At 34.4% G+C, this 15339-nt stretch overlaps 1 protein-coding gene across 1 annotated transcript in view; it reads left to right on the top strand.

Annotated features, from left to right (window-relative positions):
• The first annotated feature begins 1125 nt into the window (after positions 1–1125).
• Positions 1126–15339, top strand: part of LOC110100768 (guanylate-binding protein 2-like) — a 30737-nt gene continuing 16523 nt past the window's right edge. Inside the window, exons 1-2 of the mRNA XM_020828427.2 lie at positions 1126–1607; positions 4017–4178. Of these exons, the coding sequence (XP_020684086.1) occupies positions 1347–1607; positions 4017–4178 (423 nt within the window). The 5' untranslated portion in view covers positions 1126–1346. The remainder of the gene's footprint in view (positions 1608–4016; positions 4179–15339) is intronic.

Raw genomic sequence — 15339 nt, forward strand, 5'->3', positions numbered from 1 at the left:
ACTAAACTTTTTTATATTATTTTGAAGACTAAAAGGATCTAGTGATCCACATATGATTTTTATTGATGTAGAGAAAGCATATGATAAAGATCCAAGAGAAGTGCTATGGAGAGTTCTACATAAGAAATGGGTTGATAATGCTTATATATAAGTTATTAAGGATATGCATGCATAAGTTATTACTTGTGTTTAAACACAATGTGGTTTGATCAAGTATTTTCCTATTTCAGTTGGTTTACATCAATGATCATCCTTAAGCCATACATATTTTGCTTTAGTCATGGATGTTCTCACTTGACATTTGCAAGTGGTTGTACCCTGGTGTATGCTTTTTACGGATGATATTCTTCTTGTTGACAAGACTGGAGAGGGAGTTGAAGGTACACTTGAATTATGAAGGTCAACCTTAGAGTCTAAAGAATTTTGTTTGAGTAGATCTAAAATTGAATATATGGGGTATAATTTTAGTAATAATGGATATTGTGGAGGGATTGTGACTTTGGGCGATCAAGTCATTAATAAGAGCACATGTTTTAGTTATCTTAGGTCTTTTGTTCAGAATGATAGTGAAATAGATGAGGATATTATTAGCATAATTTAAGCATTGGGCTTGTTGTGTGATAGAAAAGCCCATCTTAAACTTAAGGGAAGATTCTATAAGATGATAGTGAGACATGCAATGCTTTATGATGCATACTGTTGGCCATTAAAAGAGAATCATTATATTAAGTGTTGCAGAGATGAGGATGCTCAGGTGGACGAGTGTCCTTACTATTAGAGAAAGTATATAAATGAGCATAAACATGAAAAAGTTGGAGTAGCTCCAATGCAAGTTAAGATTAGAGAGGGTCTCTTTAGATGATTTGATCATATAAAATGACGATCTTCTGATGACCCAATTAGATATATTAGATTTGACTTATGTTAATAAAGATAGACATAGTTCTAAAAAACTTAGTTATAAAATATTAGAAATGATATTTCTTTATTAGATTTAAATGAGAAGCTAACTTTTAAGAGGCAAGGAGAGTTCAATGGAGAAAAAAAAAAAGACAGTCAAACTGGGATAAAAAATGATTGTTGTAGTAGTACATAAATTTCAAGGGTATACACAAACCTGATATATTTCTGAAAATCAAACCCGACATTTTGAAAATTCCGCCGAATCTGCAGCTCTTTTCGATTTTGTAACGCATCCCCGAAGAACATATTGTTTCAAATTTATCATTTTCGAAGAGAGATCAAACCAGATATACGCATAAAGAATTGAGGAATAAAGCCACAGGGAAGCGAAGTGGACTCTGTAGTGGCTGCAGAAAAGGAGATAGCGTTGGTAGGGAAGGAAGATGTTGCAGATGCTGGGATTACGCGGGGGTTCGGGAGCCAAGGGTACGGAGACATCACCTGAATCAGCCAACGGAAGCGCTAACCCTACCTCGGCCCCCCATGGACCGGCGAGGCCCCTCCGGCTCGTCTACTGCGACGAAAAGGGCAAGTTCGTGATGGACCCTGAGGCCGTCGCTGCCCTTCAGCTCGTAAAAGGCCCCGTAGGCGTCGTCTCCGTCTGCGGGCGAGCTCGTCAAGGCAAAAGCTTTATTCTAAACCAGGTTTTGTTCTAAATTCAGTCCGTTTTTTTTTTTCAGTTGACAGACATTTCTAGGGTTATATTAAGACGCATGTTTTCCCATTTCTGCCAATGGTGTCTATTTAGGGCCCAATTTAGTGTTTCGTTTATACACCTGCTCGGACTGTGTTTTTTAATGTTGGACTATGGAATGGTCTTTACCTGCTTGTTGCCAATGGGTGCAGCACATTGCAGGTAACGACTATGGAATGTTTTTTTACCTGCTTGTTGCCAATGATAATATCCAATACATGCTAAAGCCAAAGTAACAAGAAGCGTTGACAACATAAATATATATAAATGCATGTCTTGAGGAGTGGTCATGAATTTTATCATACCATACCGTATTATTCTATTATAGTATCCTAAATCTAAAGAAAGGTTCACTTGAAGGAGTTAGTTTCCTCCAATTTTGATGTCATTGATTTACAACCAATCTTAATTATAATATATTTTTTTCATGTGATATAGTTTTACATTCATTGTTCTTATTAACATGAATGAAAATTATTCAAGTTTTCAAATCATCCAAATCTAAGGATTTTAAGAAAAATTGAAAATGAAAAAAAAAAAAGATAATTGTGGAGCGGACTACTCTCGAAAATTGATATGCTATCCGACAACCAAAATCACTGAAGTTTTAGTCACTAGAAGCTAGGCAACAATCTATAGTAATGAGAGAGGAATATGGGAATGGGGAAAAGAGTAAGAGGAACAACTATGCAATAGGTTATTTATAATTGCTACAACTAATGTCTATTTGTTGAAGCCCTAGGTTAGCTTTCTTGTTAATGACAACAATCCAATGTCAACAATAACAATGATTGTTTGATAATTGCAAATATGAATGAGAGAAGGGATGTTATGCTTAGTTGAAGAGTGTTAATAATGTTGACGCCAAGAAAGCTAGCATCCACGATGCATCATAAATAGGCGCAAATGCATTCGCCCTATCACCATCTTCCTACATTTCATTGCAGCAAATAAACATAGTTGAAACTCAACCTCCTTAGTAGTATGATGATCAACCAGCCATACCTCAACCATTGTTATGCATGGATAAAGGTTGTTGATAATGATGGGGCCCAGAAAGCAAGTCTCTATGACACACCATAATCATATGTAAATGCATTCTCCCTTCACTCTATCCTACATTTTGTTGCGGCAAAAGACAAAGTTCGGACTCGACCACCTTATTTAGTAGCATTATCAATCAACCATACAAAACCTTGTCTTTGTCTCTGGTTTCTTCTCCACATAAGAACTTCACGGTGCTAGTTTTGACATTCTTGTTTGTCTTCAATTTCTCCTCAATATGTGAACATTGCAATAACAACACTTGGCTTCTCCACACAGGAGCAACTGTTGATGCTTTTCCGTATCTTGTTTTCCCTCCATGGCCACAACATGAGAAAAATCTAAAATTACAATAATGCCCCTTGGGCCACAACACTCACATAAACTAACCTAGGGGTAAAACAGGAAATATCATAAAACAAGAGCAAAAATTCAGAAAATAACTCATAAATGACAAGTTAAATTATAGCCGTCGATTTATGACGCCGCCTGTGATAGATGCGTCAAATCTTTATGCCTATGTCCGCATCAACTATATTTCCTATCATCCTTTCCCTCAATCCCTTTCAATCCCCATGATGACCTTGTTGTGTCGATTTGCATATTGTCTCTGCATAAGTCATTTTTTAAGGACATTAATTACGTTTCACAACTTAACCATTTTTATTTGGCTCCTTTGGATTTATTTTTAAATTAGAGATATTATTATTGTGATGTAAAATTATGATATAGTTTCAATAATTTATATTTTATGAAGGTTCTTGAATTATTAGATATGACATATTTTTATTGTTATTGATTTAATCTTTTAATTTAATTTTAGGTTGGTTAGTTAAAACAATGATTTATCTTTATTGGAGATGTTGCATGTATCATTATATTAATTGAAAAAATTTACTTGATGTGATTTATGTTTAGTTTATTAAATGAGTATAAAAATTATTATATACATACAGTATATGTTTACATAATATAGAAGTAATGAACATTTTGATTATTAAAAATGCCGCTTTACTTTGTGCGTTGAGGCAAAAAAGACCTTACAATGACATCTTGCTTTGAGAACACAGTCCTCGAGTTAGTTTAATCAACTCAGCCATTAGTTTGGTTGGACTTAAGTGAGAACTTATAAATACATACATACGATGGTTTCCTTGAATTATCACATTTTTATGGATCATTTGCTAGTCATATTCTTTTTGTTTTTATCATTTGCACTTAACTTCATGCTGAAAATGCAACTTGCATTGATAATTTCTTTAAATTATCATATTTATGGATATTTTTATATAACTTATATATGGACATTTGATAGCTTCTTGGTAGGAGTAGTGGTTTCCGAGTAGCTTCCACTCATCGACCATGCACCAAGGGGCTTTGGATGTGGAGTGCACCATTGAAACGCACAGCTGTTGATGGAACTGAGTACAACCTTTTACTCCTGGATAGTGAAGGAATTGATGCTTTTGATCAAACGGTTAGGCATTTCTTTATGTATCCTTTTTTTAAGTTCTCTTTTCATGTTTGGGTGATCGAACACAAAAAGCTACGTTAGATCTGAACCAGAATTATTTTTAAATGGTCCATTTTATTTTACTTTTATATTATCCTGCGTGCATCTAATTTCATTCCCTGTGTATTTGGATTTCCAATAAATCTTCTTTTAAAAATGCATTTTTTGGTTCGGTTTCTTATACTTATTAGTCTTATTTTATTTGATGTAAAGTACTTTCGTATGCTATATTATGCTATATTTTTTAGTTTACTGTGGCAACTTAGTGACAATTGTTACATCTTGAAAATTAAGTTTTAATTTTTTTGAAGTTCTATTGGAGGAGTCAGTGGACTAGTATTAAAGCAATTAAACTTCAAGTGGATATTTCTAATTCAGCGTTATGGTAGATATGAGTTTATTGGTTAACATTTATTGAACTATATATTCCAAAATTTTCAATAATTCAATATTAATTCAGAGATGTATGGGCAACTAAATTTCAAAACTAGCTTAATAACTGTTTTTGTTTAGTCTTCCTTGCTTTTATTTCTGCTTGACCTTGTGATTTCGAACAGATTTTGAATTTTTTATTTTAGTTTGAAGACTCAGAGTCCGTGTTTAACTTTTGCTAGACTTCTGCATAGACCTATGATAGAAGAAAATCCTAGATACAATGAATTTGGCTTATTGGATTTTTCATCTACAAGGCCTTCTTGTTGGCTGTGATGGGATTCCATTGTTGTTGCTGTGTTATTAGGATTTACTAAACTTCAGCTGTAACATAGTTCTGTTACTTTTGTTATTTTATGGGGCTAGTTATTGAGCCTTCTAGGATTTACCTCTTAGTAGATAAGTTGAACCTCAATGCATATTTTATTCCTGCAACTCCTACAGGAATTCTAAAATTTTGAGAAATTCCTAATACTCGCCAATTTATTATATTGTAGTTTTGCTATTATCGAAGGAAAGCTTTTTTTGTCAATCATCAATTGTTAATAATTTATTAAAAGTATGTTTAAGCTCTTCCCAACTGTCGAACTAAAAATTTTCCAGCTTTATGATAGAATAGGGGTTCTTTTTTCCAATTATACCTTCATCCATATAATGAGAAAATGAGAAAATGGTTTATCGTCTCTAAACTATTTGTATGGGGTCTTTTTAGTTCCAACTATCTGAAGCGTTTGATTTATTTTCTTAACTTTTCAAATATAATCTAAATTAGTCCCTCTATAGTAGTATATTAGATTATATTTGAGGTGTCTATGGACTATTTTGGATTAAATTTAAGAGTCAAAGGACTAAATCATATATATTTGATAGATAATAAAATTTTTATGAAATTGTACAATATACCGTATTAGATACATAGATCAACATATTAGTCCCTCAACGTTTATTAGATAGTCTGGGACCATTTTAACAATTTCATCATACATCCATAGCTTACATAGCCAAAACTTATCTAAACATATAACATTATTGCAATACCTTATTCTTAAATTGTATAAATTTGACTTGGGTGTGTTGTTCAAACTCTTCAATACTTGCAAAGGAATACCTGTTGAGAGATTGAAGGCTGGTGAGTTCAGTGACTTAGTAGATTATCCCTTGAAGTATAGAACATATCTCATTATGGAGAGTTAAGAATCATTGAGAATATGAATATCTATATTTTTATTGAAACGATGACTTCAGGACCTGCCACCAAAGTTTTAATTCAGTTTCATTATTGGTCTGGGATATTGTCAAATCAAATTAATATCTCATCATACATCTATCGTATGTTATGAAGATTAGACCAATATTGACTCGTATTTTTGGGACGTTTGGAGGTTGGGCAAGTTTGATACTTGATGCTCCATCAAAGTACATTTTCTGGATTTGCAGTTTTTCATTTTCATGAATGAACATAATTTCCTCGTAAGGTAAATCTTCTTTGAGGGGCTAATTAGTTGGAATGAGAAGTGTGAACAGAAGATATGCGAGGATTTGGCCTTTCAGTGCTTTCTGAGGAGTATAAGTAATTATGAATTACAGAAATATCAATGTCCATCTAGCCAAGTAGTATGTCAACACTCGTATTATCATCATGAATTTCAATAGATCGATCTTTGAGATCTAAGTGATCTTATGAGAGAGCATGTAAATGAGAAGTTTTTGAACAGTGAAGATTAGCACAAAATAATGCTTCTCAATTGAAGAATATCACACTTTTGCCTGTACCAGTTTTTGACTAATGTAATAGAGATCTCCTTGCTTTTTTCAGTGGGATGTGCCAATAATGCTCCAAAGGTTTCTTTCTATGTCATTTTATATAGAATAAGAGGCTTTCTCGGAATTGACGTTATAAGAATAAGCGAGCATAACATATATCTCTTGATATTGTCAAAAGCTTCTTGAAATTCTTCATCTCATTTAATGCAAAAATATTTCTTCATCAATTTCAAAAATGGTTTCCCAATAAATTTGATATAAATCATTGAATGAACACAAATTGCTCTTGTAAAGAATGTAGCTGGCAAAAACTTTTTTTTCAATGAGATTTCAATGATTGCTTTGATTTTATTGAGGTCAATTTTTATTTCCTCTCTTGCATACAATGTACCCCATTAACTTTTTCGGGCAAACCCTGAAAGCATAGTTGAGACGATTCATTTTGAGGTCAAATTTTCTTATTCTCTCAAATACAAATTTGAGATCATCTAGGTAATCTCTATAAACTTTTCTCTTGATGACAATATCATTGACATATCACTTCTTTTTTTTGATAGATCAAGTCATCAAAGAGGTGAGCCATAGCCCATTTGGCACGTAGCTCTGACATTCTTTAAGTTGAAGGCATGACTATATGACATAATGTGGCGATAGGCATATTGAATGATGTATTCTTTTTATCTTCCGGTGTCACTCGATTTTATTGAAGCTTGACGATTCATCCATAAAGAAAACGTGTCCTAGTTAAAAGTGTATCAACTAGCAGTTTTGACACTGGAAGTTGAATTTCATCTTTTAGATATGCTTTATTGAGGTTCCAAAGGTTCATACATATATAAATTTGATCGTTGCTCTTCTTCACAAGGACAATGTTAGCTATTTAATTAGCATATTTTTCTTTTCAAATAAAACCCATTTCATTGAGTTTTTTTCATTTATGCAGTCATATGTTCCTCAATATCAAATTTCATTCACTTTCGAGCTTATTTGGCTGGTATTGCATCAGGTTAGCTAATCTTTGAACTGCCACATCAAGGGTTAGGTTGGATATTTCAGCGTATGTACAAGTAAAGTTGCCCTTGAATTTACAGAATATTGATTTCATTTCCTCAACTTTATCCTTAGGTAGGAGCCGCTAATGAAAGTTGGGCGATGTTCTTTCTTAGGTTACAAATTGACATATTTTAGTTCATTCATTATAATAGCCTGCACGCCATCTTCCAGCTATTCAGGTACAAGTTTGGCTTCTAACGCTTGGTCGTCTGAGAGATTGATTTCATAGTGTTTCTCTTCACTATTATTAGATTCACTTTCTCGAAAAACGCCTATAGATTTTTCTGATACTCTTTCTTTTGAAAATATTGAGTTTGTCATTTAGTAATCTCAATATGAACTCTTAGCTTTCTCATCATTCTATGAACTCTTAGAGGATGGTATTTAGACATCCTTGTTGGATATGTCTCTAGATTCGATGAACTCGATAAGTCAATCGAAATTCCCGTCTTCATACTCTTCGAATTTATAAAATAAACTCTTTGGTCCATTATTCCCACTTAAATAAGGTACATATAATATGTTCAACATTTCGATGTTTTGAACTTTGCATGGACTGATTTCTTTGAAATATTGGGGAGGAACATATGTGACCATTAGAGTGATTTCTGATGTTATCATGTCTATTATTTCTCTGTGTCTCTTCAGAAGTGAGTAACAACTCATTCTAGTTTAGATGTAGCCTGTAGGGTTAGCATTTTTAGGGGGAGTTGGCATTACCTTATTTCTCCCTCTGCTTCTTAACTTTTTTATTTTTGGGTTATTTCACACCTTTGATGTTGATGCCTTAGCTTTAGATAGTTGTGCTGATTTTGGTTCCTTAGGATTAAGACGGTATAGCCTACTCTAGATAGACTTCTTTATGGGATCATTGGGAATGATATCTTCCTTCTTTTTTTTATTTAATGATCCTTTGTTTATTAAAGGCGACAATACTCTACCACTAATCAGTTAAACTTGGATCATTTTATTTAAAACCAAATTCATCTAATGAGCGACTTCTTTAGAGTAACCTCCGCCATTGCAGAAGATTGGTTAAGAGGTTCAGAATCACTGCCCAACTTCATGTATTGCATTCATGATACTTTTGTGGATTCTGACTCGGTCCCGTTAGGAAAGCACAAATGCTATAAGCTATAATATGCTGCAGCACCATCAAATAGAACATTGATATTACTTTTGTTATTTTTTTCTTTTTTCTAAGGTATATTCTTTGAATTTTCTTCTGAATTTTATGTTTATTGAAGTTGTTTTTGCCCGTCTCCAGCGATGTATTTGGGAATAAGTTTGCCAATAAGTATTTGATGTCACCAAAATGACTCGACATGTTTCAATTTGAAGGGATTTTTCAATCTCTTTTCTATCATCTTCTTCTGCCTGAACAATTTGGAGTCTTGACATGAAGTTGACATGCCTAATAGGCTACTGGCTGATGATAGTCCTTCAAATTCTTTATGGTTTCCTTTGTTAGTTTTTTTTGGGCGTATTTGATAAGACTGTCCAGATCTTGATGAGCTAGTTTTACTGGAATACCCTATGATTAGAGGTAGAGAATGGATGTCTTTGTTTTCATTTTTTTCTTTCAACTTGAGTATTGGTTCAATTAAGGATTTTCATTTGATTCCAATAACACTTTCAAGCTGCTTCAATAATTTTATTATTTTCTTTGAGACCGTAGTATCCCATTTCTCATTTTGGATTTATTGTTCTTTTGCTTTCCTTTGGTTGGGGCTACGGAAGAGGACGTGAGCACCCTCATGGATTCTCTCTTTGGGTGAACTAAAATTCTTTTTAACAACATGAATTTGCCCTTTTATAATTTCTCTTCAACCAATTTTTGAATATAAAGCTATCTTCAAGTAATGGCTAATTATCCTATGATATGAGGAATAATTAAGATTGTTGATTTGATTAACCACCTCAGGTATTTTACATGCTCGTTGTTGAAGAACTTCTTTTAGCACATGTTGAAATAATTTTGTTACTCTTTTTTTTGAAAGAATATTCTTTGTTCAATCTTTTTTAAGGCACAGGATAATTTGATCACCAATTCCCATTGTTTGCTTTGGATGACCCCCCCTCCAACAAAGAATATCCGGGGGTTTCCATTTCCTCAAAATGCCAACTTTGATTGGGGGATGGGGTTAAAAGGTTGATTTCCTTTATTTTCATTGCAAACATGTTGCTTTCCTTTTTCTATATTGTAGGCTACCAATTTCCCTTTCTTAGTACTAAAAGAAGTTGTTCGTGCTTCACTTATTTTAGGATATGGGGATTTATTTCTTTTAAATTTATCAGGATGACTTGTTAGATTTTAAAAAGATTTAACTTTTCAAATTTCTCCATCTAATTAAGTAGCTCTTGGAATGCGGTGATACAGTCCTTGCTAGATTAGGCACCTTCTTGTCATCGATGTTGCTCGTTAACAAATGGATCACATATTCCTCTAACAGTTGTTGCACTTCATGCTTATGTTGCACTAGCAGGTGATGTTTTTAGTCACTAACTCAACTTTTATTCTTTTCTCCAAGGGGAGATTGGCGATAGTTGTTTTCTCCATGACACTAGTGAACCTGCTTATGAACATTGTTTCAAGCTCGACAAAGGTCTTGACCGAGTTGTTTGACAAATCGATATATCATTCAAAAGCAATTGATGTAAAATTGTTGACAAACTAACTAAAAAGTAATACATCGTTGTCTCCAGTATTGCCATAGGGTGCTTTGAACTGAGCTTGATGATGCTTCGGTTTGTTGTTGTCATTAAAGATATTGAAACTTGACATCAAATAACTTTTAGGGTATGACACCTGATCATTCTTGGCTAGATACATGCGACCTTTGTTTACCAGTTTCTCCACTTATTCTAGAGCTATGACAATCTTGATTTCTTCTTAATGATAAAACATTTTGAGTAGGCAGGCGAGTTAAATGATTAGTTTCCTTACCTCCATCTGGTACACCCTGTACTGCAGAGGCTTTGGGTATTGAGTTAATTGGTGGATTGGCCAGATTGCTATTTGTCGCCTGGTGTTTGCTTGGTGGGATAAGTGTGGGATTAGCAGCGATATTTGCTTATATTAGCTCCATCATCGTAGCAATTTGTGCCATCATCTCATTCATCTTGGCATTTAGTGAAGAGATTTTTTTGTTCTTCTCTTTCATTTGGTGCCGTATTCACCTCTGCACTTGTGTCAACATAGTGGTGTCATCAAACAAAGGGGTCTCCTCTAGTTTTTCACTTTTTCCTATTCATCTCCTAAGAAGAAAAATGGACCTTTTGTCACACGTATAGTGCATGTTCTTGTTCTTTAATTTTAACTTCAACAAACCTAGTTTCATGGTGTTGCTACCTTCCTAGCATAATCGCAAATGTAGCTCCCTATTGTCAATTATAGATTCGAAAGACGGACTACTCACTTTTATGTTCCCCATGTGGATAACTTCAATACCCATCATCTCATGATCTTCTTCTTCATAGATTTGAATTTCCAAGCGTTATTTTTTTAGTGGATCTTTGATTCATTATATGGGGTGAATAGCTCTTCAGTTCGGGGATGAAATCAAAATTGACCACTTCTTAAGAGGGTGGTGTTGGATGATGTTGAGATCCCCTGTACAATTTTCTAGGGTGTCAACCATCATGGGTGTCAATGAAAAGGGTTTTCTTCTTTTTTTGTTTGAAGATACTAGAATCTTCTTCTTAGGCACCCATTGCTGATCTTTGAGATTTTATTCATATGTCATGCTTTTTTTTCTTATAAAATTTTCTTCTAGAGACTTTGGTATCTATATTAGCTTTCCCTTTCATTAGGACCTCTTGACGGCGGATTTTTGGACATAAAGTCCAAGTCTCACACCTCGATACTCACATTGCTTTGCTTATCTTGATTCTTTCATTATCACTATAGATGATAGCTTGCCCTTGGGGGTCTTCTCAACCTCTGGTTGATTGACCTTTCTATTTCTTTTTCATGAACTCTCTTTCCTTAATAACTTTAAGGATTCTGTGCACTTTGGCGGATGAAGTCTCATGTTCCTTCTATGGGGTAGGAATTTGGCTTTGTTGGTCCCAAAAAGTTTGCTTTAGGTCATTAGTAGAGCTATTTCTTTTCAAGATTACAAATTTATTGGGTGGAAATACTTGATTCTGGCTCCAAAGCAATTTGTGTATATGGTTGCTCATGATGCAATTGTTGAGCTTGCAGTTCAACATTTATTCTCCTCTGCCTCCTTGACAATTTTCCTCCAAACTATGAAGCCTTAATATCATGCCTTCACAAAAAGACCAACTAGTAGAGTAGTAGCATTTGTAGATAGTAAATAGATTTTTTTCCTGACAACATACTCTACACAACCGGGGTCTCTACTTGAGACAACCTTTCAAAATCTGAGATTCTCTTTCGAGAGATCTCTTGACCAGTAGTGGCTCTAGCTAGTTGCACTCATTGCACAAATAGGTGTGTATGTCATATAGAAGTTTTAGCCAAGTAAGGCCTCTGATAGGTTCATATATAGTCATGCCAATAGCGTGCACTACAATAACCATAGTATTGGCAGTAGAAATTTGTTAACCACCAAACTAAATGGTGGCTCTATTTTTTCTGAATGAACACTCCATTGTTTCCCTCAACCCCTTCGACCTCATCAATTAAAGGTCTGCCCGTATGTCAGGTTTTAGACCCTTTATAAAATTCCCTCCAGCACGGTAACACTGCATTTGAATTGTAACGCCCCAGAATCAAATTTGGAAGAATTATCTATTTTATCGGATGTCTCCCACCTCAACCGTCCTGACATCAACTCAACTCTTTCCCTATACTCTATGACGGTCCCTTCCTGAGTCATGACAAATAAGGATTAAGACGGTATAGCCTACTCTAGATAAACTTCTTTATGGGATCATTGGGAATGATATCTTCCTTCTTTTTTTTATTTAATGATCCTTTGTTTATTAAAGGCGACAATACTCTATCACTCATCAATTAAACTTGGATCATTTTATTTAAACCAAATTCATCTAATGAGCGACTTCTTTAGAGTAACTTCTGCCATTGCAGAAGATTGGTTAAGAGGTTCAGAATCACTGCCCAACTTCATGTATTGCATTCATGATACTTTTGTGGATTCTGACTCGTTCCCGTTAGAAAAGCACAAATGCTATGAGCTATAATATGCCGCAGCACCATCAAATAGAACTTTGATATTACTTTTGTTATTTTTTTCTTTTTTCTAAGGTAGATTCTTTGACTTTTCTTATGAATTTTATGTTTATTGAAGTTGTTTTTGCTCGTCTCCAGCTATGTATTTGGGAATAAGTTTGCCAATAAGTATTTGATGTCACCAAAATGACTCGACATGTTTCAATTTGAAGGGGTTTTTCAATCTCATTCCTATCATCTTCTTCTTCTACCTGAACAATTTGGGAGTCTTGACATGAAGTTGACATGCCTAATAGGCTACTGGCTGATGACAGTCCTTCAAATTCTTTGTCATTTTAGGTTATAATCTTCTTCTTTGGTTTCCTTTGTTTGTTTGTTTTTTGGGCGTATTTGATAAGACTGACCAGATCTTGATGAGCTAGTTTTACTAGAATACCCTATGATTAGAGGTAGAGAATTTCTTTGTTTTTCATTTTTTTTTGTTCAACTTGAGTATTGGTTCAATTAAGGATTTTCATTTGATTCCAATAACACTTTCAAACTGCTTCAATAATTTTATTATTTTCTTTGAGACCGTAGTAACACTACCGTTGCCAGGACCTAAGTCCTGGATGAGAAAAGTGGAGGGTTGCGTTAGGTAGTCGACAGCCAGCGTAAAACTTGTCGAATAATAATAACATGAATCCTTTAAAAAATTGTGTTTGTTGTTGTTGTTTGAGACCGTAGTATCCCATTCCTCATTTTGGATTTATTGTTCTTTTGCTTTCCTTTGGTTGGGGCTACAAAAGAGGACGTGAGCACCCTCATGGAATCTCTCTTTGGGTGAACTAAAATTCTTTTAACAACATGAATTTGACCTTTTATAATTTCTCTTCAACCAATTTTTGAAGATAAAGCTATCTTCAAGTAATGGCTAATTATCCTATGATATGAGCAATAATTAAGATTGTTGATTTGATTAACCACCTCAAGTATTTTACATGCTCGTAGTTGAAGAAATTCTTTTAGGTTTTAGCACATGTTGAAATAATTTTGTTACACTCTTTTTTTTGAAAGAATATTCTTTGTTCAATATTTTTTAAGGGACAAGGTAATTTGATCACCGATTCCCATTGTTTGCTTTGGATGACCCCCTCCAACAAAGAAGATCCGGGGGTTTCCATTTCCTCAAAATGCCAACTTTGGTTGGGGGATGGGGTTAAAAGGTTGCTTTCCTTTATTTTCATTGCAAACATGTTGCTATCCTTTTTCTATATTGTAGGTTACCAATTTCCCTTTCTTAGTACTAAAAGTTGTTCGTGCTTCACTTCTTTTAGGATATGAGGATTTATTTCTTTTGAATTTATCAGGATGACTTGTTAGCTTTTTAAAAGATTTAACTTTTCAAATTTCTCCATCTAATTAAGTAGCTCTTGGAATGCGGTGATACAGTCCATGCTAGATTAGGCACCTTCTTGTCATCGATGTTGCCGTTAACAAATGGATCACATATTCCTCTAATAGTTGTTGCACTGCATGCTTATGTTGCATTAGCAGGTGATGTTTTTAGTCACTAACTCAACTTTTATTCTTTTCTCCAAGGGGAGATTAGCGATAGTTGTTTTCTCCATGACATTGGTGAACCTTCTTATGAACATTGTTTCAAGCTCGGGAAAGGTCTTGACCGAGTTGTTTGGCAAATTGACATATCATTCAAAAGCAATTGATGTAAAATTGTTGACAAACTAACTAAAAAGTAATACATCTAGTATTGCCATAGGGTGCTTTGAACTGAGCTCGATGATGCTTCGATTTGTTGTTGTCATTAAAGATATTGAAACTCGAAATCAAATAACTTTTAGGGTATGACACCTGATCATTCTTGGCAAGATACACACGACTTTTGTTTACTAGTTTCTCCACTTATTCTAGAGCTATGGCAATCTTGATTTCTTCTTAATGATAAAATATTTTGAGTAGGCAGGCGAGTTAAATGATTAGTTTCCTTACCTCCGTCTGGTATACCCTGTACTACAGAGGCTTTGGGTATTGAGTTAATTGGTGGATTGGCCAGATTACTATTTGTCGCCTGATGTTTGCTTGGTGGGATAAGTGTGGGATTAGCAGCAATATTTGTTTATATTAGTTGCATCATCGTAGCAATTTGTGCCATCATCTCATTCATCTTGGTATTTAGTGAAGAGATTTTTTTATTCTTCTCTTTCATTTGGTGTCGTATTCACCTCTGCACTTGTGTCAACATAGTGGTGTCATCAAACAAAGGGTTCTCCTCTAGTTTTTCCTATACATCTCCTAAGAAGAAAAATGGACCTTTTGTCACATCGTATAGTGCTTGTTCTTGTTCTTTAATTTTAACTTCAACAGACCTGGTTTCATGGTGTTGCTACCTTCCTAGCGTAATCGCAGATGTAGCTCCCTGTTGTCAATTATAGATTCGAAAGACGGACTACTCACTTTTATGCTCCCCATGTGGACAACTTCAATACCCATCATCTTATCATCTTCTTCTTCATAGATTTGAATCTCCAAGCGTTGTTTTTTAGTAGATCTCTGATTCATTATATGGGGTGAATAGCTCTTCAGTTCGGGGATGAAATCAAAATTGACCTCTTCTTAAGAGGGTGGTGTTGGATGATGTTGAGATCCCCTAGACAATTTTCTAGGGTGTCAATGAAAAGGGTTTTCTTTTTTCTTTTTTTGTTTGAAAATACTAGA

This window comes from Dendrobium catenatum, unplaced genomic scaffold (assembly GCF_001605985.2).
Source record: "Dendrobium catenatum unplaced genomic scaffold, ASM160598v2 fragScaff_scaffold_338, whole genome shotgun sequence".
Taxonomy (NCBI): domain Eukaryota; kingdom Viridiplantae; phylum Streptophyta; class Magnoliopsida; order Asparagales; family Orchidaceae; genus Dendrobium; species Dendrobium catenatum.